The sequence below is a fragment of the Trypanosoma theileri genome (genome assembly GCF_002087225.1).
Source record: "Trypanosoma theileri isolate Edinburgh chromosome Unknown TM35_Tth_7_V1, whole genome shotgun sequence".
Lineage (NCBI taxonomy): Eukaryota > Euglenozoa > Kinetoplastea > Trypanosomatida > Trypanosomatidae > Trypanosoma > Trypanosoma theileri.
In genome coordinates, this window is record NW_021639849.1 from 460,872 (window position 1) to 486,551 (window position 25,680).

The 25,680-nt window shown below is 37.4% G+C and overlaps 7 protein-coding genes across 7 annotated transcripts; all 7 read right to left on the reverse strand.

The window, feature by feature from the left end:
* Positions 1-2: 2 nt before the first annotated feature.
* TM35_000073160 (uncharacterized protein) lies at positions 3-794 on the reverse strand (the record flags this gene model as incomplete). Its single annotated transcript, XM_029023762.1, has 1 exon — positions 3-794. A coding segment is annotated over one exon (792 nt), but the record flags the coding sequence as incomplete, so codon positions are not given.
* Positions 795-1,489: 695 nt separating this feature from the next.
* On the reverse strand, positions 1,490-2,896 carry TM35_000073170 (uncharacterized protein; the record flags this gene model as incomplete). Its single annotated transcript, XM_029023763.1, has 1 exon — positions 1,490-2,896. One exon carries the CDS (start codon positions 2,894-2,896, stop codon positions 1,490-1,492), a length of 1,407 nt encoding a protein of 468 aa, XP_028884959.1.
* Positions 2,897-3,357: 461 nt separating this feature from the next.
* On the reverse strand, positions 3,358-4,983 carry TM35_000073180 (splicing factor 3A; the record flags this gene model as incomplete). Its single annotated transcript, XM_029023764.1, has 1 exon — positions 3,358-4,983. The coding sequence occupies one exon, from the start codon at positions 4,981-4,983 to the stop codon at positions 3,358-3,360; it is 1,626 nt and encodes a 541-aa protein (XP_028884960.1).
* A 380-nt stretch (positions 4,984-5,363) lies between these two features.
* On the reverse strand, positions 5,364-19,010 carry TM35_000073190 (Hydin; the record flags this gene model as incomplete). Its single annotated transcript, XM_029023765.1, has 1 exon — positions 5,364-19,010. One exon carries the CDS (start codon positions 19,008-19,010, stop codon positions 5,364-5,366), a length of 13,647 nt encoding a protein of 4,548 aa, XP_028884961.1.
* Positions 19,011-20,479: 1,469 nt separating this feature from the next.
* TM35_000073200 (putative queuine tRNA-ribosyltransferase) lies at positions 20,480-21,862 on the reverse strand (the record flags this gene model as incomplete). Its single annotated transcript, XM_029023766.1, has 1 exon — positions 20,480-21,862. One exon carries the CDS (start codon positions 21,860-21,862, stop codon positions 20,480-20,482), a length of 1,383 nt encoding a protein of 460 aa, XP_028884962.1.
* A 694-nt stretch (positions 21,863-22,556) lies between these two features.
* Positions 22,557-23,564, reverse strand: TM35_000073210 (putative DNA-J protein; the record flags this gene model as incomplete). Its single annotated transcript, XM_029023767.1, has 1 exon — positions 22,557-23,564. The coding sequence occupies one exon, from the start codon at positions 23,562-23,564 to the stop codon at positions 22,557-22,559; it is 1,008 nt and encodes a 335-aa protein (XP_028884963.1).
* Positions 23,565-24,053: 489 nt separating this feature from the next.
* Positions 24,054-25,355, reverse strand: TM35_000073220 (putative protein kinase, putative,cdc2; the record flags this gene model as incomplete). Its single annotated transcript, XM_029023768.1, has 1 exon — positions 24,054-25,355. The coding sequence occupies one exon, from the start codon at positions 25,353-25,355 to the stop codon at positions 24,054-24,056; it is 1,302 nt and encodes a 433-aa protein (XP_028884964.1).
* Between the last annotated feature and the right edge of the window lie 325 nt (positions 25,356-25,680).

A 25,680-nucleotide genomic window follows, 5' to 3' on the forward strand; every position in this document is an offset into this window, starting at 1 on the left:
ACTTCTGCAATACCACCTGTTGTACTATTAGTATTACTCTTTTTATCTACAGAAGTAACATTAACAGTAACCGGTTCAGTTACTCCCTTGGATGAGGAGGTTGTTGCTGTCACTCTTTTAGACTTTGTTGTGGCAACTGCAGATTTCTTTTCATCATCATGATCTTTTTCTTCTTCTTCTTCTATAGTTTGCTGCTTCCTTTGATGTGAGGATACAGAAGCACCGGAGCGTCTTCCTGATTCCGTCTGCTCTTTTTTATCCTTCGCCGTTGTGGTTACTTCTGTTTTTGTTCTCTTACCACCACAGGCACCTGTTTTCTGCTCATTATCTTCATTAGTGGTATTTTCGTGTTTGGCAGCGGCTGTTGTCGCATGGGAGATTTCATCAACTTTAGCTGTTTTTGTACTGGTAGCAGCAGCAGCAGCAGTAGTAGTAGTAGCATTAGTAGTAATAGCAGTAGTAGTATTCGTTGTTGTGGTTGTTGGTCTTCCTTCCTTGAGTCGCAGACGCATGTGGACAACTTCTTCCTTCACCCGCACAACATGCGTGACGAGGTCCTGGGCGAACACCTCCGCCTTGTGGGAGCCGCAGTTCACAAACACCTCCGTGACGGAGATGTTCTCGCGCGTGAATGTGTACTGCCCATCACTGCGGCGTGTGAGGAGTCGCTGCATCGCATCCTTGGCGAGTCGCCGCACCGTCGTTTCTTCCGTAATGGGCACGCGGAATGTACCCGCCACATCTTCACTTATGAGGAGAGAGACAGTGGCGAACTGAGGCTCACTAGAGGGCATTATTGGCCTGAATATGGGAAGAGTATCAGAAATTATTATAAGGAAAACAAATAATAAAAAAAAGAAAAGAAAGAAACAAACGGCTAAATAAAGAAGAAAAAAAAGAGTGATTTTGACTTATAATCTACTGCGGAATAATCTAGAGTATACTCTTTTTTTCTTTTCTATTCTTTTTTCTTTTCGTTTGCTTATTTCTTTGATTCCCTTTTAAAGAGGACGTTAAAAAAAAATTTCTTTCTCTTCCCCTCTTTATAAAGGACGTTTATTTGTGTGTCCTTTCTGGTCACAACCTAACGAGAAAGTCCTTCACGCTTTATATATTTTTTCAACAATGTAAAATAAAGAAAAAATTATAAGAAAAAAAGAAAGAAAAATTAAGTTGGCAATTGAAACGGAAAAAGAAAAGAAAAACACACACCACACAGATCAAAAGAAACTTTTATTATTTACTAATGAATCTCCTCTGGCAGTGTACATACATATATATATATATATATATATATATATATATATATATATGTATAAGCAGTGTCCAGTTTGAAGACCCTTGCATTGACACTTCCATAGATTCATATAGCACCAATATAGAGGAAAAGAAAGAAAGAAAGAAAGAAAGAAAAAAAACCAACATTGCAGTTCATCTCTTAAAGATTCAAAAAAAAAAAAGAAAAGAAAAAGGATGATGATATTACTGCTTATTCAGATTCTGTTTCCTCTTCCGCTACAGGTGTGGTTTTTTTGTTCCCACGTCCTTGTAAAACTCTAGAAAGAAATTTCTCCGGTGCAAATTCCCACAAGAGACGAGTATACAATAACACCGGATCTTCACGCCAATCAAGTGTGGAGCGAAGTACATCTTCTTCTGTTGAGAATGGAGCTTTCTGAAATATTTGCGGCATTGTGTCTCGAAGTTCACTATGCACAGCGAAGACTGGTGTTTCTTCTGTGATATGCATTTTTCGCTTAAGTCGACGATTTCGTCTATATGGTGGCGGCAGCATGGCTTGTGCAGCTGAAAGACCACCTGTTCGTTGTTGTGGTTGTTGTTGTTGTTGTTGTTGAGGATCATTTGATCTTTTCGTTGTTGTTGTTGATGTTGTTGTTCTATTCTTTTTCGTTTTTTCTAAATTTGCATCTACTTTACGCTGCGATCTACTTTGAGTGGTAGCACTACTCTCCTTCCCTTCTTCAACAACGTTCTTATTATTATTATTATTATTATTATTATTATTATTATTATTATTATTATTATTATTATTATTGTCATCACCTGGTTCTCTCCGCTCCTCATCCTGCTCTTCTTCTTCTTCCTCTTCCTCTACTTCTACTTCTTCTTCATCATCATCATCATCTTCCTCTTCATCATTATTATCGTTATCATCAGGGCCCTCACTGTCATCATCACATTTCATATCATCATCACGGCGCCTCGATGAGGATGAGGCGTTATTAGAGCCTCCACCTCCAGTTCCTGTACTCCGCTGTGTGAGAGAACTCACAGATGGCACATCGCGTAGTAAATTACGTGGATCTCCCCCAGGTGGAAGACTTGTGATGACATGTACGTTTTGACGACCTGCTCGACCCATTTTAATAAGAGGATCTCGCGTGTATACAAGATAACTAGTGGGAGGTGAAAGAGCCGCAAGATTAGCAGCTCCACGACGTGTGTGAACCCCACTGTTACTATTTGGAATTAACGTGACACTTGTACTGTTATCCAGCCAGACAACATCAGCAGTCGGTGCAGCAGGGGGTGGAAGCGCATCGGCATTTTCAGGCGGTTTAATAACCGGTTCCCATCCACGCATTCGTTTCAATGCCCGTTTGGAGAGTTGTGGGCCTGTAATATTATTATCCACCGTATCTGTATTACTATTGGCAACACTAACACTACCAGTACTATTGGGATCTGTAGCCACAGGTGATGGTAAATAAAATGGGGATGTCTGTTCACCCGGTGCTGTCATGACTGTCTGTTCACTATCACTAGGAGTTGGTTTTTCATCTAACTTTGATACCGTCGTCTTTTCATCTCTTTTGTTTCTCGCGGTTCTCTTTGCAGAACTGGAGGGGCGTTTCGCAGAACGCTTTGATGTCATGTCTACTACTTTTCCTTTTCTGTTTTTTTTGTTGTGTATAAAGTTTCTCACTTACATGCAAAGTGTGAGGGAAAAGGTTAAGAAAGCAAAACGTACAAGAAAGAAAAAGAATGAGGAAGAATAGATAATAAAATGTATGTTTCTTTTACTCAAGTAAAAGAGAGAAAAAAAAAGAGTACATAAAGTGGAATACCCCTTATTTTTCTCGTATCCACCAAATACAAAGAGAGATAGAGATAAAAATAAAGAAAGATTTATAACGTCACAGCTTCATCAATTAGAGATGAAGAAACAAAACAACAACATCCACAATACCCTATTCAAAGAGAAACAAAAAAAAAATAATTACTTCTTTTTTTTTTCTTTCTTTTTCTTTCCCCTTGAATGTATGAGTTTTAAACGCCCTACTTTTCTCACACAGTCCCCACCACAAAAAGAGACTCTTTCTGCAGGTATAGGTATTAAATCCCCTTGCGGGATATCTGAAAGCGTCTGTATGCTCCTGCAGTGATCACATTTCCCTGTGCGTCCTGCATCTCTTCTCCCTCCTGGTCCTCGTGCAGTCGCTTGCGGAAACCCGTCTTGCCGCCCAGCACTTTATCCCGCATGGCTATCACCATACGGATGCTGGAAATACCTTCATAGTCCTTCAAGTGATGAGTGACGCCAAGCCGGCGTAGTCCCTCCGCGTGTCGTTCCGCACCAAAGTGTTCACGAAATGCTTTTGGTCCAATATAAACAGTACCACCACACACTTCGCAGTAGTAACGTTTATGTAATTGTTGTAATTGTACCAACCAACGTGCTACTGGTTTTCCATCACGGTCCAGTAGTTGTGTAGTTGTGTCTTCCTCTGCCTTAGTGGTATCTTTAGTTTCACCGGTAGTTTCATCCTTTGCTAGTGTTGTCATTACATCATACTGAGCGGCCTGAGCTACACTACTCTCTACAGTTGAACCACACTTCTTTCTAGCTTCCTCAACAGAGTGAATAAATTCCTCTTGTAAGTGTTTACGCTCCCATTCTATCTCTTCTGCTGTTTTACTGTAATCACGTAAGAGTACTTTTTCAGTCTCCTGTAATGTTTCAAAAAGGAGTGTCTGTAGTAACATAACAATTTTTCCTTCCGCCTGAATTACCGCCTTTACATCAGTCAATGATGGAGGTATTTCACCATCATCTTTAACCGTCATAGATTCCACGTAAGTAATTGGCCAAAGTGCAAACGCTTTAGTATATTTACGTAATGGTGCAGGCGTTATTAAAGTAGATGTTGTAGACTTTTCAGTTAAAGTTATACCATTTCCTCCACTATTGCTATTATTATTTCCAACTACCGCCTTTTTATGTTCTAGTAACTTTGACCAATATTCCTCTGAATCGTTTTCACACTTTTCAAGAGATGAGAGTAAGACATCCTTTTCCATTACCTTTACACGTCCATAAAAGTCAATCAAGTACGTCAGTAAACCTTCCACAAATTTTCTGTATAATGTAAATCCATATACCTTCCGAAATGGATCAATTTCATTTAAAATAATATTTGGTATAGTAGGAATAAAAGAAAAATATTCTACACGTCCTTTCCATCCATTTCCCAAAGGATCATTCGTCTCTTCTGCTCGTTTACTTGTAACCAACATAAAATCACTGTAATGATGGTAATGTGATTCCAAATCAAGACAACTACCATAGCGTTCACATACAGAGAAAAGTCCTTCTAACATGGAAGGATCTGGATGATCAATTTCACTCTTCACCGGTGGAAGATCACGGAATGTGCGGTGATACTCACGAATATCCGCAATCTGCGCCTCAAACTCCTTCATCGCGGCATTCAAAACATCATCCCCTTCGGATGGGGCCTCTTGAGCCTCCACAATCTCATCCTGATCTAGATAGAGATCGAGTAATTTATCCGCAATAGGGCCAATGGCTTCAGCCTGCTGCATGATGAAATGGTCTCGAAGGATCTGGTGACGTTTATTAGTGATATCTGTGAGAAGTTTCTGCTGCACAATGTTGTCAATATGGTGCTCAATGTCTGCCTCAAAGAGGCGAATTTTCTCTAGTACACCTCCAAACATTCTGATACTTTTATTTCTTTCTTTTTTTTTTTTCCTTTTTTTTTTCTCTATTTCCAACCTCTTTAAAAATATATGTGAGCCTTCCTCAGAGGATTACACTGCAACGCCTTGTTTTTGTTTTTCTTCTTCTTCTCCCTCACTAAAACAGAGAGAGAAAAAGAAAAGAGAAACGAAACTCTCTTTACCTTTACCTTCTTGCTCCTCCACTTCTGAGAAAAGAAAAAAAAAAAAAAACGAAAAAAAAAAAACAAGAAATACAGGGAATTGAATACATTTTCTTTTTTTTTTTTCGTTCTTTCTTTCTGTTTTTTTTTTTTTTTTTCTTTTCTTTTCCCTACTTCTTCTTCTTCTTCAGCATAAGTCTCAAGTAAATCACTCTATCATCGGTCCCTTCTTCTAGAGGGTGATGTTGACAAGGATCCTGGTTCCACAACGTGTTTCTTTAAGTAATATACCCACTGCAGTAGTTCATCATGATATGTCGTACTGACTGTTAACTTCGCCGTCTGGGCTGTCTGTTTATCATCATCCATTTTACACATAAGTTGAATATTAGTAGACTTCTTCGCTGCTAAAGTCTCTGTTGTCTTGGGAACTACAACATTAGGTGAATCTATTGCAAATGAAAGTGTAATAGTCTCATTAAATACGTTTTTAAATGGAATACTTGTTGTTTGTCCACTTCGTAGAGGAAATGGTCCTTGTCTCTGCGGTGGTAGACATGTAGCCACAACAGGGAAAATATATTGACCAGCAATAGCGGAGTAAACCTCAATCGTTTCTCTCGTTTCACCAACACTTACAGGTTCGTAATTTATATCCACACTGACTTCTTGTCCTTCTGGACGTGTAGTCCCTTGTGCTTTTACAGAACTAGCACTTCCAAACTTTGTAAAAACATTATTCTTTGATGGAATACGAATAGCAAATTCACAATTCGATTTACTATAATGGAAGAAACGAAGTGGAAATACAACCGATTGTCCAAGTGGACATGTAATTTTTATAACCTTCTCTGGAACTGGTGGATTTGAACGAAGATTAAGTTTACATGTTGTGGTTCCAAGTTCTGGACTTGATACAATAACGGTAGCTACTGGATATTCTTTATGAACAAGTGGGAAGAAACGTATGGGAATTTCCGTAACACTTCTACGTGTTATTGTAATAGTTGAATCTACAAAGATAGCATCACTTCCATTTTCTACTTTTGTAGTTGCGATGACATTCTTTTCAAGAGGATTTGTAATATGAAGTCGATGATAAGCACTTGTACGAACTGTTGCCACAAGATCTGTTTTGGAGGATACAGATTTAGGTACAAATCTTAAAACGACATCAAACATTTGAGAATAATCTTCTCGTTCTGAACAGCGACAATGAATTGTGGCACGTATACTTCCTTCTTTTAATGATGTTATTGTAATAGGACAATCTCTACTTCCTTTAGGTGGAACATCTACACTTACTGGCATCTTTACATTTATCATACCTTTTTCTGGTTCAGGAGTCCAACTAATACTTATATAGAAACGTAATGGTTGTGTAGATTCATTCTGTAATGTAAAGGATTCTGAATGTGGTGTGTTTGTCTCTACAACCTTTTCATCTAGAGCTCCCGCCTCTGTTGGATAAGTTGCCTCACCTTCCAGTTGCATACATATTGCCGATCCTGTGGGAAGTGGAATAAAAAGATTTGCCACATCCTTTTCCTTCGTCACCAACACTGGGGCATATGTTAAAGGTAGCATTGCTGTACTCTTCGCATTCACCTGAAATACCTTTGGTGCAGTCCACAGTCTACTGCTCACCACTGGCTGTATGGTCCACATGGTTTCTGTTGGATTCTCTACAGCCACGGACTTTGTTACGGTGGCCCGCGCTTGGCAGTTAAACTCCACCACAACATCCGCCTGCGGTCTGCCCACACCGTGCGCCTCTACATTCACAGAGAGGGGCTGCGCGTTATCGAATTCCACCACCACCGGCCGACGGAAAGTACTTCCCGCCTTCTTTGGGGAATACATAAATTCACAGGTCTGCTCCGTGTGCGCTCGAACTAATCCAGAGGAGGGAATGACTTTCATTTCACTATTAGGGGCGAAGGCTAAATCCCACTTAAATCGTTGAGAGATATCTCCACTATTCATAATCACTACACGACGAGAGGATGTAGCACCAACGACAACATCATTAAAAAGAATATTCTGTACATCCAAATGAACTTCCGCATCTTCACAAGAGGATGAAATAATAGCTAATGGCATTTCTTTTCCACATACCAACATTCGTAATTCTCGTTGAAATTCAGCCATACGAGTTGTAGGTTTAAAAGAAACGGTAATAATACGAACTTCACGTGGTCGCATTATAAATAAATCATTAGGTGAAATTGTTACACCTCTCTCAATTAAATCAGCATCCAAAACATTAGCAAGAGAAACAGGTGTTGGTGTTCGACTTTTACAATCAATTCGTAATTCCCCTGTACGTCTTTCACCAATACGTGCAGCCCCTAATTTTAAGAACCTTATTGGAACCTCAATACGTGGTATCACTCCCTCACCTGATAAAGGAATAAATATAGGGTATGTACCATTAATAAGAATTTTAAGTTCACTTGTAAATCCTCCCACTTCATGAGGTGCAAAACTAATTTTAACATTTCGAACTTCTCCAGGTGTTAAGACTAAAGAAGATACATCCAAATCAAAATATTCTTCACTTGAAAGAATACAGTCTATTGCGAGAGTTTCCCGTAATTCACCATTCATCATAGATAATGAAGTACTCATAACGGCACCAGAAGAAAATTCTGTAATAAAACAAGGTCCAAAATCGTACTTTTCAAATCCAAGATTTAGTTTTGGTGTATAACTTACAGCTGATAAACGAATAGAATATAAGACACTCTTTTCAACTTTACAAATAATTTTAAAATTACGTAAAGTTTCTTCTGAAGAAGGAGAATAAATAAGCATAATAACCGCACGTTGTTTTGATAATACAGTACCAGACATTGGATTTAATTCAATAAAACGATGATCTGGTACTATTAGAGAGTAATCTACTGCACATTGACTCTCATTTGTTAGTATCAATCGTTTTTTAACTACTGTATCCACTTGTACACGTCCTAAACTTAATTGAAACAATTGAGATGGTTGTACATAAACAGGTTCCACAGAATCATCACTATTATCATCTTCAATACCCAATGTGGTATGAATACAAAGTCCTTCACCTTTTACATTAATTGTTAAAGGATCACTTAAGCGTTTCACTCGACAAACTAATTTTGCATTCATTGTACTTTCTTCTTTAGGAGAATACCATACATTCAGCATTATTTTAGAATTTGGTGGAATAACACCATTCATTGGTTTTACCCCAACCGCATTTTCAAGATCATGTAAAACATGTTCAAATGAAAATGGGAATGAAACATCTTCTTTATTTTCAAGTTCAATAAATCTTTCCGTTTTATTTCCAACTAATACTCCACCAAAGTTTACTTTACTAACTTGTAGGAATACATTTGGTTCTTCTGCTTTTCCTACTAAAAGGAATGGTACAGATATTTGACCTGTAAGGAAAAAACTCCATTTTGATTCTCGAATTCCAATAGATGTTGCCGTATATTCAAAAGTCATTTCACATTGTTTTCCTGCAGAAATAGATCCAGAAGGTGTTAAACAACGGAAAGGTGATACACGCTGAGATAATGGATCCCCAATCCACTCAAAACGTTGAGGTGTAGTAGTAGGATTAATAACCTTAAAAGATACCGTACACTTACTTTGTAAACCACAAGTACGAAACATAATAGGAATTGTATCTGGATTTAAAGAAGGACCTGCTTCTCCTTCAATACGGGTTTCTAAATAATCACACGGAGGAACATTAAAATGTACTAAAGGACACTCGGCAGATCCAGAAAGTTGAACATATATTTTGTTTTCTAAAGCATGTGAAAAATGTCCAATAAGCATCTGAGAAACATCTTCTACATAACGAGGGGCAAAGGTAACTTGAATATCACGATGCGTTTCAGCTTCAATCATACCCGAAATAGGATCCACTGTAAAGATACCAGAATTATCCACATCTCCGGTTGCACGAGATCTTAAATCACCAAAAGTAAAAGAAAAGGGAAGTACATTTAATCCTGTATTTTTTACCCGTAAAATAACAGAACGTCTTTGAAATATTTTTGTTTTTGGAAATGTCAAAGTATCTGTTATTTCCATACCATCATTCATAGGAAGTGTTACTTGATATGAAGCATAATCACAAGAATAACTTACAAAAAGAGATTTATTTACGGAAACATCACCAGTAGTTTTATATTCTGGTTCTGGAATAGGTTCTGTAATTTTCTTAAGATTCTGCTTTGTATCTATTTCAGATTCTAAATTAGTTCCTAATGCTATCTCTCCTCCATCCTCTGCAATAGGTGAAGACCTTACCAATTTTGTTTGTACATATGTATTATCCCATTCTTCCATTTCTAGTAATGAAATAGATGTAACTCGTAGTGTTGTTTGAAGTGTTTCTTTAAAAACTGTATCTGAGTATAATCGCACTGTTATGGGTTTTGAAGTTCCAGGTAACATATGTCCAACAAATGGGGTATACGAAACATTATTAGATGAAGAATCCCATTCAAATCGAACTACATGTGGAGAGTTATTACGTATCGTTAAAGTATGTTCCTTTACACAAGAAACATACCAATAACCCAATGTAAGATGATCTTCTGTAGTAGGATCAATATTATGAAGACTTATCGTATTAAAGTGTCCTTCTGCGGTAATAAACAATTCACGATCTTCGTATGGATTCTCTGTTACTGCCACCCGTAATCGTACTCGCCATGCACCTGGTTGGGATGGTGTAAAACTTATGGCAAACGTTTCGGAACCACCAACAGGAAGTGTAATAGATTCTTTTAATTTTGATATCACAATATCTCTTGGACAATCATCCGGTGTTGATAATCGAATCGTAGCCGCAACTTCACCAGTATTACGAAGTGTAAAGACTCGTGTAGAGGACATCCCAACAAGTGTTAATGGCATTTGAATTGTTCCTGGTGTTGTTAAGGTATTACTACTATCATCTACTACATACGGAGCCACAGACGTCTTCTTCCCATCTTTTCCCTTTCCTCTTGTACTCTTCTTTAGAGTGAGTGGAACTCCAATCGTAAAAGGTATTCGCAGTGGGGGTGGAAGTATATACTCCACGGTAGGCAAAATACCTTCACCCGTTAATCCAAAGCGAAGCGCGGCGGTGAGGGGATTTGTGCCGCCCACCACCACCGCCTCAAACCGGGCACTGCAGGATTGAAGAGTGGGTGGGGCAAAACACACCGTAATATATCGACTTTCAAAAGATGGTAATTGTAAAGTGTCCGTGTTTTCATTTTCTCCATCCAAGAGAATATAAAATCCATCCACACTAAGGGAGGAATCCTTTTCCTTCTTATCTCGTTCCCTTTCTTTTCCCTCACGTGGATTCATTGGTAAAAGTTGTACTTTTACAGTACAGGCAATAGGACTGGAATTTGCAATTCGGAAACGTTCCTCTACACGACTCCCAACAAGAGTGGCCCCAAATGAGAAAACACGAGTTTCTCGAACGTAAACACGCATAGATCGATGACATTGGGCTAAACTTGTTACGACTTGTTGTTCTTCAAACACTGTCTCAATATCCACAGTAGAGGAAAGATCGGCCACGATACCAGGAGTCGTTGGGGAGGCCACAAGTTCAAACGGTAAACCTTTTACATCTAAATCTGGTTCACAGTGATCTACATAAATACCAAGTGTTTCTCTATGACTAGTCTTCTCTGTTTGTATTGTAAAAACTTGAAATACAAGATTATCGCCTACAGCAATAACACCACAACTCGGGGTTACAGTAAAAGCACCAAGTTGAAATCCCGCATCCATTCGTGCAGATTTACGAGGTTTTTTAACTGTAATATCATTATCATCTTGAGTAGGTATTGCAGGAGTCGTTTCATAATTAAATAATCGAAAATTGAGTGGAAAACGACCTGTATTACGCATTTCAAAGGTACATTGTTTCTTTTGATCTGCAAAACAAGATCCAAAATCAATACAAGATGGTTTAATAGTATATCTATTATACCAAGCTTCACCTGTTACAGGAATTGTTTGAACAGGGTATAAAAGTTCTTTCGCAATAGGATCAAAAAATAATGCTTCAATTACACCAAGTGCAGAAGGAATTTCCCCTTCTTTTGTAAATCGAATAGAAACTTCAATCGTTGCTAATGCAGCATCTTTAAATCCTACTAATCCACGTAATACTCCTTCACTTGGTGTTAGTGTAATAAGACCTTGAATAGCTTTAGGAAGACGTAACATATATCCAACTTCGTATGGTCCTTTATTAAGAATACGTAATATTTCTTTCTTTGTATCTCCTACATGCATAAGTTTAAAATCTATTTGTCTTGTCCATTCCAATACGGCATCATGAGCTTCTGCTTTAATAGTTAAAGGAAGAGATTCAAATAAAATATCTTCTGAATCTGTAACTTCCACTTTAAGTTGAACATTATGTACACCTGTACGTGTTGGTTTAAAACGTATTTCAAGAGGATAAACAGCATTTACATCAAGAACACCTCCAGTAGAACTTAATTCAAATTCTTTTGGTAATTTTTCCATACCTGATATACGCCAACGAGTAGGCATTAAACTTATATTAGCAATAGTAATAATTTTTTCTACTTCACGTGTAATTAAACAACGTCCATATTGTAAAAGATATTCTTTCTTTCCATCAAGTGTTACCGCTGGTCTCGTACCAATACAGGAAACATTCACATACCATGGTATAGGATTATCTCGTACAGTTACTATAAGTCTTGATACGATTTCACCAATAGTTTCAGGAACTGCTCGTAATGTAACAGTAGCTTTCTCTCCAACTGGAAGGGTAAATTTACTTGGAGTAACAGTAAATGTAGTATCTTTTTCTTTTCCAAATATTAAAGATATTTCAGCTGGAAATATTCCAGTATTTGTAAACGTTAATGTATCCTGAGCACTAGTTTCTCTCATTGTAAGTGAATTACTCCTATTAACAGGTGATCCTCCATCATTTGAGTGTTTCGCATTCTTTTTTATAGATGCGGATAAACTTTGCATATTTCCAGAGCAAACAACAAGTGGTCCAAATTCATAGGTACGTTTAGACATAACAAATACTCTACAAGGTCCTCTTCCAGCTATAGGACGTGGTTTAGTTAACGCAAAAATAGTCTTTTCATCTCTACTAATTTCTGGATAAGCAGTACGTGCAATAACTGGGAAAGTAATTTCTTGACTAGTACCTGTAATACCAAATATAAACGTCGGTGTATGATCCCCTATTTTATCACTACAAAATACAATAACAACTTCTACAGAAGATTTGGGTGGAACAATCCAACGAGTTGTTTCTTCCATGGCTGGTACTAATTGTGATGAAGCTCCTTTTGGTGTTTTCTTTATTACTACATCCCGTTGAACAACTGAAAAAAATCTAAAATCTTCAAAAGATTCAAATAAACGTTTCACACGATCATCATTTATCCATTCCCAATGTGCATATCCCCTTGTTACATCTGAAAAGTCTATTCGAACTTCTTGTCCACCTCCCATTTGCATAGTTGGGGATATAGAGGATGGAGGTTGTGGTGCCTGTTCTTCCACATGTTCAGGTGAAGGAAATGCTTGCGATACGATATCTTTATTAACATCTTCTTCACTTTCTTCACCATCCACAACAACATGTATAGTGGGATTCATACGACGTAAAAGTACATAAAGTTCTTTATATTGATCAAATTCTGAAAGTTGATTCCATAAAGGTTTAGGACGTGGTTCTGGTACAAATTTCTTTCCTCTTGATGTAGATCGCATAATCATTTCTTGTTCTTCCTTTTCAGTAATTTCTGCATCCACTACAGCTTGAACTGTAAGTTGTGTAGTTTTCATTCTTTCTGCGGTAAAATGTTCTACTTCATTTGTAGCTTCTGTAAGATCACGTTTACATTTATTATATTGTAATAAGCGATGATTATAAGAATCTTGTTCTTCAGAAGAGAGTTTTTCATATTCTTCTTCTGAAAGAGGAACTGTCATGGCTTTTTCAAGATTTTCAAGACATTTTTGTTGAATTTCAAGATTTTGACGAAGTCCTACTGTAGCTTCACTCACTCCAAGAGAAATAATATGTAAAGATCTCCCTGTAGCAGATACTGCTTTTTCAATAGCAAATAATATAGCTTCTCGATCATCTGTAAGAATAGATTTTACATCATCCAAAATTAAACTTGTTTTTGGATCTATATCAGATAAATGACGTTTTAAAAGTGAATGAAGAAGAATAACAACTTTCGATTTGGAAAGATTTTCTACTGGAGGTGGAGTACTTGGGTTCGTCATATTTTCATTATTTTGTGGAGATGTACTTCTTACTTTTTCTGAAAGAATATTTCGAACAAGTTCACCCTCTGCTGTATCAAATTCCGCTTCTGCACGTACCATAGCATCTAAATCCAATTGCATTAAATTCATAGATTCTTGTAATTTTTTTGTTTGAGTAGTTTTACCTGAAAATGGTGGTCCTGTAATAATAACTAATTGTGGTTTAACTATAGGCTCTGTGGATGTAGGAGGAGCCGGAGGTGGTAAAGGTGATTCCTGTTTTAAACTCGTTGCCATTTGTTTCTCCAGTCGTAAAAGAGATGCGGATCGTCTGAGTGATAATCGAGTTCCATGGCTTCGCTCATTTGGAAGTTTATCATCTAAATCATCAAAATCTTTATACTCAAGTCCCATTTCTTCTGTTTGAATTTCATCAAAAACAGCATCTAATAAAGGTTCTGGTAAAGAACTACCTGGATCTCGAATAGGAAGATGAAGTTCACGTTCTCCATTATTGGAAGGTTTTTTCATCATCAAGGCACGTTGTAAAATAAGAAGTTCTGTACTGTATTTATGATCATAATTCATACTAAACACTTCAACCGGTCGTTCCTCATTATTTGTAATAGTAAAAGAACTTTTTATAACTTGACATGGATGAATAGGTGGAAATACCAATGGAAAAGGTGAAAACTCTACATTCATTCCAATAACTTTTCCTTTTATTTCAATAAAGTAATCATTTGGATTAGAGGCATAACGTAAACGAAGTTTGGCTTTTGCCGTTCCTTTTATCCTTGTCATAAAACTCAATTGAACCGTCATACTAGAGAAAGGAGGAAGTGTTCCTTTATCTTTACTTACTCTAAACTGTCGTTTAGTAATAGTTGGTAATGGATTATTATCTGTAGGAGTAGAAGCCATAGAAGTATCTGTATCAGGCTTTCGTTTGCTTTCTATTAATATCATACTCCATGTACAAGGAACAGCTTCCTCATTTGAGAAATGTAATGGTACTTTTTTAACATGACCAAGAAGAACATCACCAAAGTCTACGATGTTTTCATGTGTTTTAAGTATTGGCATAGCAACAAAACAACGAACTTCAACAATAACACGTGGACCTTTTTTAATATCTATAAAAAAGGAAAATTTATTTGCACCATTTAAAACTTTTTCAGGGTCTTCCGTAGATAATTTGAGTGTTACTTCCATTTCTCCAAATGGAGGAATAATAGGAAATTTAGATGGTTCCACTTGCAATATAGTAGGATCTATCATTTTTCTATCCAATACAAGAGCCACAGAAGAAACAGATGTATTCAGTAATGTTATTTTTGTAGTTCGAGTTTCTTGTCTCGTCATATGACCAAAATCAATAAGATAACGTGAAAGAATAATTTTATTTTCTTTTTTTAGAGATTTGAGATTGCGAGTAGACTTTTTCGGTATTCCCTTCACCATTACCGTTGGAGAAGCAACTGGAGATGTTGAACGTGATGAGAATGGTGATGGTGTGGTAGGGGGATTTAAAAGATATCGACAAAACGTCAATCGATCGGCTTCCATCTCTGCAAGTGCTGTACGTGATAGTTTAGGTGAATGACCAGCCTTTGTATGATAAGGAATCCAATCTGAATCCATTAACTTTTCTAAACAACGTTGATACGTTGGATCCTCCACACGTTTGAGTTTCGTCTTCCTATCATTTGTGGTTAACGCAATGGTGTTGGCTTGACCAAGTCCATGTACAGTAATGGGCTGTGGATCCCGGTGTCCAACCTGCACATAAAATGTCTCCGTCACTTCTTCCGGAATAACTGGGCAGAAAGTCACTGTGAGTGTAATTGTGTTGGTAACGGTTCCACTCATAGGACTCACCTTTACAGAGCCGTGTTGTTTTAAGGCGCCAAGATCAACTGTAAAGGGAACGGCAACATGTGAGGGACTTGTAATGGAAATTGTTTTCCGTGCGGATTCCTCATGATGCATAGTGCCAAAGTCTAGATATGTACAGTCAAACCGCACAGCCGCATCACTCCAGCCAATGAGATGAACATTGTAGGTTGGACCGCCTGTTAATATACATGTGGCGGTCGCCTCGTGTCTTCCACGGGTACCGTAGAAAACTGCCTCCACCACTCGTTTCTCACCGGGTGGGATAACACCTCGAAAAGGAATAAAATCAAAATATTTGTGTTTTAATGGTTTCTCTTTTTGTTGTGGATCTGCTATGGTGACTGGTTCATTAAGAGATTCCACACTCCATAGAAATTCTGCCGCAACGGTGGATGACATATTGGTTAATGTAAGTTCAGATCGTTTCTCTGTTTCTGCAAGAATAGATCCAAAATTGACTTCTCCACTTCTAGGTTCAATACGAATAACGGGAAATGCCATATTCGCAAAAAGATTTACATACTCTGTAAATGGATGATTAAGAAATGCAACAAGGATACGACTTTTTGCAGAATGTGCAATATTATCATGACGGTAAAGGGCATCACATGTAACTCCAACAATATGTGTTTCACCACTTGCAAGAGTAAAACTTGTAGGTTTCTCTAATGTAAAAGGAGAAAGTGATCCTCGTGGAGTTTCCACACGTTTTAATGTTACTTGTAAAGGTTTAGAAGTTGTATTCTTCATAGTGAAAGTCTTTGTTGTAACCGCTTTACCTGTTTCTCCTTCTGAACCGTAAATATAATCAAATACCACACGTTTGGTACTATATGCAATTAAAGGATTTACAAAATTTCCTGTTATCGTTGTAACGAGAATAGGTCTAAATACTTTCTTATCTTTTAATACAAATTCTTCTGAATAAACACCTGCCGTATCTGCTGAGGCTTGTACAATAAATGGATAAGAAGTACCCGCATGAATAGTAGTTGTCTCAGGAAGAATACGATAAATATTTGGTAATCCACCCGTTTTTGAACGACTAGGACGATTACTTCCCCATAAAACTTCTATATCACATCTTCCATGATTCATAATAACTATTTTTTTCTCTGTTAAAGTTTCAGTAAAGACATCTCCAAAGTTAACAGTTTCAATAGGTTCTACTGTAACTAATGCATAACCTTTTCCAATAGCAGTAACAGGAATTAATTGAGAATCATCTTCCGCATATTGAACAGTTAATTGTATTTTATTTGAAAACATTCGTGCATCATCTAATCGAGCAGATATTTTTACTGTTAAAGAACCATAAGGATCAATCTTTCCTTCATTTTTATCAAGTGTAAAAACAGATTTACCATCTCGTGCACTATCATGCAATAAATTTAATGTAAAATGAGCAGGAATAGGACTTGTATTATTTAAAACAACTTCCTTCTCTGCCTCTTCTAATAACGTCAATGTTCCAAATGAAATAGATTTTGGTTCTACCGTTACTGTTGGTCCTCTAGCAGCTGCGGTGACGAGAACTGGTAATGGTGGTTCTTTAGATCCAAGTACACGAACATAAAGAGTCAATCGTAGTGTTCCAACTGTTAAGGGAGTTAATTTCACAGGTACTTGAGATCTACTACGTGGTTCTATTACCATAACTGTAGTTTCTGGATTTTCTTGAGATCCTATCACTACCTTCGCATTAGAGGTTCGTGCTCCATCCTCATTAAGCATAATAACATCATATTTTCCAAGAAGTGCTGTTTTATTCACAAGTTCCAAATTCATTATATATTCATGTCCAACAAAACAAGTACCATAGTGAAGTTGTTCTGTTGAAAGAGATAAAGTTGGTACAAGACATGCTGCTTTAATAGGAAGTGAATCTACAGCTTCACCAACACCTTCAACATCTACAAGAATAGCAGTAGAACATTCTTCTACCGTATTTGATAAAAAGTCTACTCGTAATTCTTGTTCTCCTCGTGGTAAAATATTACCTTCAGAAGGAGAAAGTGTAATAGATTCATGTAATGAACTTGTATCTGGTATACGAAGTCGAAATTTAATTGGAATTCGACCCGTATTTGTCATCTTAACTGTACGAGAATGTAAACAATCATAAGATACATTACCAAAATCCAATTCTTCTACATTAAATTGAAGTGAAGGTCCGGTAACACGTCCACGGAAACGAAGTGTTAAATCTTCAAGAGATCCATGTAAATGAATACGAAAAGTTTCAGATATAAGTCCTACAAGATCTGATTGTAATTGAATAGTAAGTATTTCTTGTGCACCAGGTGCTAATACACCTTCAGAAGGTTTAAAGGTAAATTTACGTCCCATAAGTGTATCCTGTAATAAAACAGTAAAACGTGCTTCTATACAACCTTTATTTGTAATAGCTACCTTATATTCATGTAATGCTCCAATAAAGATATCTCCAATATCTAATCGAGTATACTCCAATTCACATTGAGGTCCCATTCCAGTTCCTTTTACTAATAATGGAAGTCTTTTCTTTCTTCCACTAATATCAAGATAAGCTGTAGCAGAATAATTCATTGCAAGTTGTGGATTAAAAGTAACAACAAACTCTTTACTTCCTTTTGCATAAATTACACCACTTATGGGTTCAAGTGTGAATACATCATCATCAAAGACTCGTCCAGCTTTCATAAGAGTTTCCACACGTTCTGCTGTGAGTCTTTTTCTAGTAGTTTCATACGGTGAATTAGACAATACCGCATACGAAAGAGCCTCCGTTTGTTCTATTAATTTTTGTTCCTCCGCCTCTCCTTCTTCTACTTCCGTACGATCTGATTTCCATGAAAAGTAAACCGTATGATCACTATCATTTCGCACTCGTACAATGGCTTGATTTTCTAACGTCACAAATGTACTTGGAAACTCTAGTGTATTTTCCTCCAGTACTACATTCACTTCCACCGCATTTCCAATCAAAGGTAACTCTTGTATCATATCTTCCTCCGGGCCAAGTCGGAAAATAATGGAAGAGTTGTATTGTTGTAATTTCGGTGGAGCAAATATAATATTCACAGGACTAACACCTCCTCCTGCTTGTACAACACCACTCGTTGGTGTAATTGTGAAGGGGGCCACGGTATCTGCATGCCACTGACATTCCAATTTCCCTGTATTGCGAAGAAATAGTGTAGTCTCTGTGGTGCCCTTCACGGGTGCGGGAGTGACGGTAAACGACGGTGGGAGTGCGAGCCAACCACGACTGGCAATGCAGTGAACGGGAATTGTAAACTCCTCATGATCTGTAGTGACGACGAGATCGCAGTGATAATCCCGATTCTCCTCCGGTGTGAAGAGGACTTTGTATGTGAGGGAGAGACCAGAGGCGACCTTCATCGTGGTCACGCCATTCCGTGGAAGCTTCAGTGTGATTAAGTGACTTTGTGGTCGGGCAACGCGAATGAATTGGGTTTCTTTTGTTGTATTTTTTAACTGCAATACCGCCTCATACGTTTTGTGTGGCTCAAACTCACGAAAGTAAATTTCATGGGGATGAACTTCAAACGTCATTGTCTTTGGAAGGCGGTTGGTTGCCGCTGCGGCGTCCACTGTGTGCACAACACCGGCATTGCTGTCCATGTTCATAGTGAGACCTGCACCAGAAGCAGCGTCCTGTGAATGATACATCTCACTGCTACCTAATTATATTCCCTTTACAAAAACACAAACACACACACACACACAGAAATAGATAGATATATTATAGTATTATAATATATATATGTGTGTGTAAATGTGAAAAAGAGAAAGAGAGTTCCTACCTGCGTTATGCAGTCCTCTTCTTGGTTTCTTTTTTTTTTTTTGATAATATATACATTTGTGCCAAGTAAATAAACAAAAAAAAAAAAAGCAAGGAGAGAAGAAGCAAAAAAAAAAAAATTAAGAGTGTGAGAACGGCTTCCAAACCACTGTGAAGGGAGGAAAAAATACACAGTAAAGAAAAAAAGAACAGATGAAAACGACCTGTGGATAAGTATAAGCATATACTAGGAAGAAAATAAGGAAAAAACACCAACAATAACAACAACAGACAACAGCAATAATAATAACAATTATTATGATTATTACTATTTAAAAAAAAAACAGTGGAATCAAACCATCTTTTTTCAGTTCACTGTTTATAAATGGTAATTCCCCAATTCCACCATTTTCTTCTCCATCCGGTACAAACACACCATTTTTTTTTTTCTTCTTTACATTCAATACGGGGAAACAAAAAGTCCCAGAGAAAGACATTCACAGAATCCTTCCACTTGAAAAATACCTCTCTCTCTCTCTCTCTCTCTCCACACACACATACACACAGTGAGAGAGAGAAAGAGAGGTTTTTCTTTTCTTCTTCTTCTTTTTATTCATCATCATCATCTTTGTTATTATTTGCCGCTGGACAGCTGGTCTTCTTCACAAGAATCAACACACTCTCTGCCCCCACTTTGGCATCTTTTAAAGTTATATTCTCATCCAACAGCAGTGTGCCGTTGTGGTTGACCACATACTCATTCATATTCACTTGACCCAATGTGGGTACTGTACGGCGGAAGAACTGCAGGGCATCGCGAATGGATAACTGCAAGTCTACGGGAAGTTCATAGCGTCCCATATAACACTGCAGGGATACTGGCACTACTGTAGACATCACTGGGGATTCTGCAGTTATTTGATTTTATTTTATTTTTTTCTTTTCTTTTTTCTTTCTTTGTTTGTGTTCGGCTATTTTTTTTTTTTTTAAACCTTCCGCTCTATTCTTAAAGAGAGAGAGAGATTTTGTTTATCCTTCTTCTCCTCAACTCCTTCTCGGATTTTAGTCCTACGGAAAGAAAGACACACAAACAAAGAGAGAGAGAGAGAAAGAGAGAGAGGAGAGAAAAACCAAATAAAAAGAAAGAGAATTCAATGGGTAAAATAGAAAATAAATAAATAATAAATAACTCATTCAAAGGAGAATAACAATAATAACCAAAAAAGAAAAGAAGAAGTATATGTTGTTACTTGCAACACAGAGGAATCACAACGCATCGGGTGGGTGTTTTCTCTTCTTACTTTTATTTCAACTCATCCTCATATATATATATATATATATATATATATGTTAATATTTAGTAAATAAGTTCAATGCCTACTGAACGTAGCGCATCCACCGTCCACGATGGATAATCTTTTTTAGGGAAGTACGATACAAAAAATTTCTGTACGTATTCTGTGAAGGTTCCCTCCTCAATAGCCGTTCTCGCCCCACGTGTTAAGTTAATGAGATAAGCCAAATTATGATAGGAAAGAAGTGTAGAACCAATAGTTTCTTTGGTAGCGACAAGATGTAAATATGCACGGGAAAAAGTCTTGCATGTTGAACAATTACAAGCAGGATCTAATGGTCCCATATCATTTGCATAAGTTTTCTTAGAAAGTTGAAGTTTTCCAATTGATGTTAATGCAGAACCAAATCTGGCTGTACGACAAGCGTAAACACAGTCAAACATATCTACTCCAAGTGCGATGCAAACAATAATATCTTCTGGGTATCCAACACCCATACAATAACGGGGTTTATCCTTTGGTAATGCCTTACAACATTGAGCAACAATTCGCCAAAAATCATCCTTTGCCTCACCACCACTTAATCCACCAATAGCAAATCCTTTACACGCTGTTCGTTTTATCATTTCTGAAAGACATTCTGCTCGTAAAACTGGATCAAGACCTCCTTGTATAATTCCAAATATACCTTGTTTCTCAGGATTTTTATTAGCAGATAGACAACGATCTAACCATCGAACAGAACGTTCTGAAGCTTCCCTCACACGAGGCCCTGTTGTTAATACATGAACAACATCATCCAACTGCATCATAATATCTCCACCAATAGCATTTTGAATTCGAATACTATCTTCTGGACGTAAAAGAAGTGCATATTCCCCATCTTCATTCATAACAGCTTCTGTGATTGGAGTATCACTATTCTTATTATCATCAACAGCATGAGAATTACCCCCACTACCTCCATGTGTAGATTGAAAACGTACTCCTTCCTCAGTGATTTTAGCGAGCCGTAGTAAACTCACCATTTGAAATCCACCACTGTCGGTAAGTATATTCCGTTTCCACCCTTGTAGAAAGTGAATACCATCCATATTATTTCGAATCCTTGAGGATATCTTTCCATCTTTTTCTTCTCCATTATTTTGATCCAGTGCCTCCTCTTGTTGTATATTCTTTCGTCGTGTAATCTCATTCAGAATCGCCTCCCCTGGTCTCAGGCCCAAATGATACGTGTTGCCGAGAATAATCTCCACATCCAATGACTCCAGCTGCTCCACCGTTACGCCTTTTAATGCGGCCTGCGTGGCCACCGGCATAAATATCGGCGTTCGCAGCGGGCCGTGCGGGAGGTGAAAGAGACCACTGCGTGCCTGCTGCTCGGGGGCCGGGGTGGGCCCAGTGTTGGTCTCAAAGAGAAAGAACTTTTCCGCCTCCGCAGACATCGACACAAAGATGAGAGAAAATAATGAATAATAAAGGAAAAAAAAAGTTAAAAAGATGTAATCGTATGACCGAATCAATCTCTATTTCTCCCTATTTCTCTCTCTCTCTCTTTTGTTTTTGGTCCTATACTTCTTTTTAAAAAGAATGAAAAGAAAACAAGAGGAAAGAAAAAGACAATGTAAAATAAAAAAAGATAATTTACTTCGCTACACCAATCCATATATAAATATATAAAAATATATAGTACAGTCACCACTTCCTCAAGAAAAGGAAACAGTCAAACTCAAGTATAGGACGAAAAGAAGAAAAGGAGTGAAAACCAAAGACCCAGCTAAGAGACGATTTTATTTACAAAAACGAAAACGAAAAATAAAAAAGAACAATCGTGATCGCCTTCTACAGTTGTTCGACTCACAACTCGTTTTTTTTTTTTCTTGTTTCTTACAAGTTTGCAATGATTCTACCTTTTGGGTACATTTTTTTTTTGTTAGCTCTGTTTGTTTGTGTATATATGTACACACACTCTTCTGTCGTTTTTTTTTTTCTTCTATATAAATAAGCGAGAAATAAAAGTATTTGACTTCATCTCCTCAGATATACACAGGTATGCCGTTATGCAAGATCCTTATAATTCTTTTCATTACAAAAAATCCCGCACAACTCAAACCACCTCCTCTACTAGCCCATTTATCTTCATTCGCATTTCTTTTCATCTGTTTCTCCAGCAATTCTCTCCTTCTCCTTCGCGTATGTAATCCATACCGGTTCTTCTTCTTTATCTGCTGTTCCAGCATTCTTTCCTGCTGCGATCCAATCTTTAAATTCCTGTCGTCTGTCCTCCAGAACCGCATTAATCTTCTCCATCAAACGAACACGTTTTTTCTTTTCACATTCCACCAGTAATTCGAGTTGTTCCTTCACATATCGCTCCCGTTCACGCCGCATAATATCACGTCGCAATCGCTCTGCCTCTGACAACACCGCACGTCTTCCTTTCATTACATTTTCCGCCGCATGTGAAGTTGTGTCGGTGGTGGTGGATTCCCCCATCGTGGCGGCCGCCGATGATGACGATGCCTCCGCTGTTGTTGTTTCCGCCTCCTGTGCCGCTGCTGCTGCTGCCGCTGTTGTTGTTGTTGTTGAGTTTCTCGACACCGTGGGTTTCTTTTTAAGAGAGGAGGGCAAATGACGTCGCTGCTGTGTTTTAAAGTTGGCACGATAAACCACTTTCACTGTATCGACACCAAAACTTTCTTTTTGGCATAATTGTGAGGCATATGTGTTGCCATCACGACACCAATAGAGATAATTGTCTGCTGCTAAACCAATAAAACAACCTATTTGACTATTCCATGTAATAATATCTCCATGCTTAAAGGTACATTTTAATTTATCTGGGGCTGTTTCAAATGTATAGTACTCATCATCTGCCAGTTTGAAATGCACAGGGAATCGAACAGATTCAAATTCCGCTGGTCGTTTAAATCCACGTAATTTACTTCTCCGTTTTTCTAACTCCTCATCATAAGTGGCCCGTGTTTTCGCATCACTTAATATTTCATACGCCTTCTGCAAGGCTTGAAAGAGTTCCACAGATCCACCGGGTTTATCGGGATGAAGTCGAACCGCCAGCGTGTGGAATGCCTTGCGGATATCATCAGATGAGGCGCGTCGCTTAACTCCAAGGGTGCGATAATACATGTTTATAATTCACAATGAAAAATAAAACCTTACTATCAATTTTGTGTCTCTACTCTAAGTTAAATAAATAAAATAAAAATTAAAGAAATGAAAAAAAAAAAAGAGAAAGAGAGAAAAAAAAAACATTTAATGAGAAAATAACGAAATTACAAAACAATACCAATGAATATGCATGAATAATGAAACGACCCCACTCCACCAACAACAACAAAAAAAAAAAAAAAACAGGAGTCCAAAGCAAAAGAAAATAATAATAAACAAATCAGTTTTCATTCAGTGTATTCATAAGGACCATAGTTATGACCACGTTATTGCCCCTCTCATACATTTATAATTAAAAAAAAAAATGTGAAAAGCAATATGTTTACCGGCTTCTTCATTAACTTCATTTATTCAATTTTTTTTTCTTAAATATATTCTTATTGAACTATTATTAGAAGTAAGCTCATATTAGAAAAAAAAAAAAAAAACAGAATGGGAAAAATAAAATCAAAAGAAACGGTAGTGATCTTCTTCGTTTTGCTCACTATCATCCTCATTCTCATTAAAGCTATCATCGGGCATACAAAGTGCCTGCATTCCAACAGTGACAGTTTTCTCCACCTCTTGTGCAGATGTCTGCGATTTTGTCTGCCAAAGACGTCTGCCTTCTTCACAGTTATTATGTGTACTATTAAGGAATGGATGAGATAATGCTGCAGAGGCCGTAATACGCTTCTTGGGATCTAGCTCTAACATGCGTTGAAGTAAATCCAGTCCTTCTGCGGGTAAAATGTTTTCAGGAAACTTTGTAGAAAGAGTTGGCTCCGTACGTACCAAGTAGGTGACGGAACTTTCACTATTATTACTACTACCATTAGTAGTATTAGTATTAGTAGTACTTGGGTCATCTGGTGGTGTACCGAGGAGTTTCCAAATATCTGAAAGTACTGCCAATTCACTACGACTCTTAAATAGATGCTGCTGAAGAACTAACTCTGCAAATACAACACCAGCTGCCCATATATCTATTGCAGATGTATAAACCCGATTACCCAAAAGACACTCTGGAGCTTCATAAATTATTGTAGTTCGAATAGCAGAGGGGGTATATTCACCAGAAGAAGGATTAGATGATAATTCTTCTTCATCATGCATTAAACGAGCACTACCAAAATCCGTTAATCGAATACGTCCATCTTCGTGAAGAAGAAAGTTACTAAGTTTAACATCACGATGAATGATATGACAATCATCATGAAGATATTTTAAAATATGAAGAATTCCTCTCATAAGATATTGAATAACATTTACATTTGCTAAAATAGGACATCGTATAGAGGAATCTGTAGATAAAAGACGGGTACTATGTAGTTTTCTTTTCTTTTGAATTACTATTTGTGAGAGATCGAGTGGACACATTTCCATAACGAGACAAAGCTCATGATAAGGTGCTTCTACAACTTTGTATAGATGTACTATCCCAAATTCACGCTTCACATCATCATCATCATCATCATTTCGTAAAGATTTCTTGGCAATGAGTGAAAGTAATGTCACTTCTCGTAGTGCATTTTCAGAGATTCCACGAATACCAAAATCGCTGCGTTGTGTAAAGAGTCTTTTCACGGCAAAAAGTTGATTGTTTGCATCTTCGGCAATATAAACAGCACCCTGTGCACCCCGCTGTAAGAGAGAAACACGGCGTAACCCACATCCCTTTAGTGAAAGTTCCGGCGGAAGACTATCATTATTATCCTCAGAAACTTCTCCCCATCCACCCTCGTAGACAGACCATGTGGGGGAACTCATTTCTTCTTTTCTTTTTGTTTTTTTTTCTTTTTCTTTTTCTTTCTTCTCTGAAAAATATTTAACTACCAAACACAATACAGGTTTTTGCTTTAACCATAAAAAGAAAAAAGAATAAGAATAAATAAAAAAGAAGAAAAAAAAGGGGAAAGTGATATTGGAATTCATATTTCACAAGTCATTTTCTCGTTTTTTTTTTTTTTTCTTTTTTTCCCTTATATTGGGTTTACAATAATATTTTATACTTCAGAAAGATCTCTACAGTGCACAAATAGCGTTGATCACAGAGCGTCGTGTATCACACCATTTCTTCTAAATATATATATAT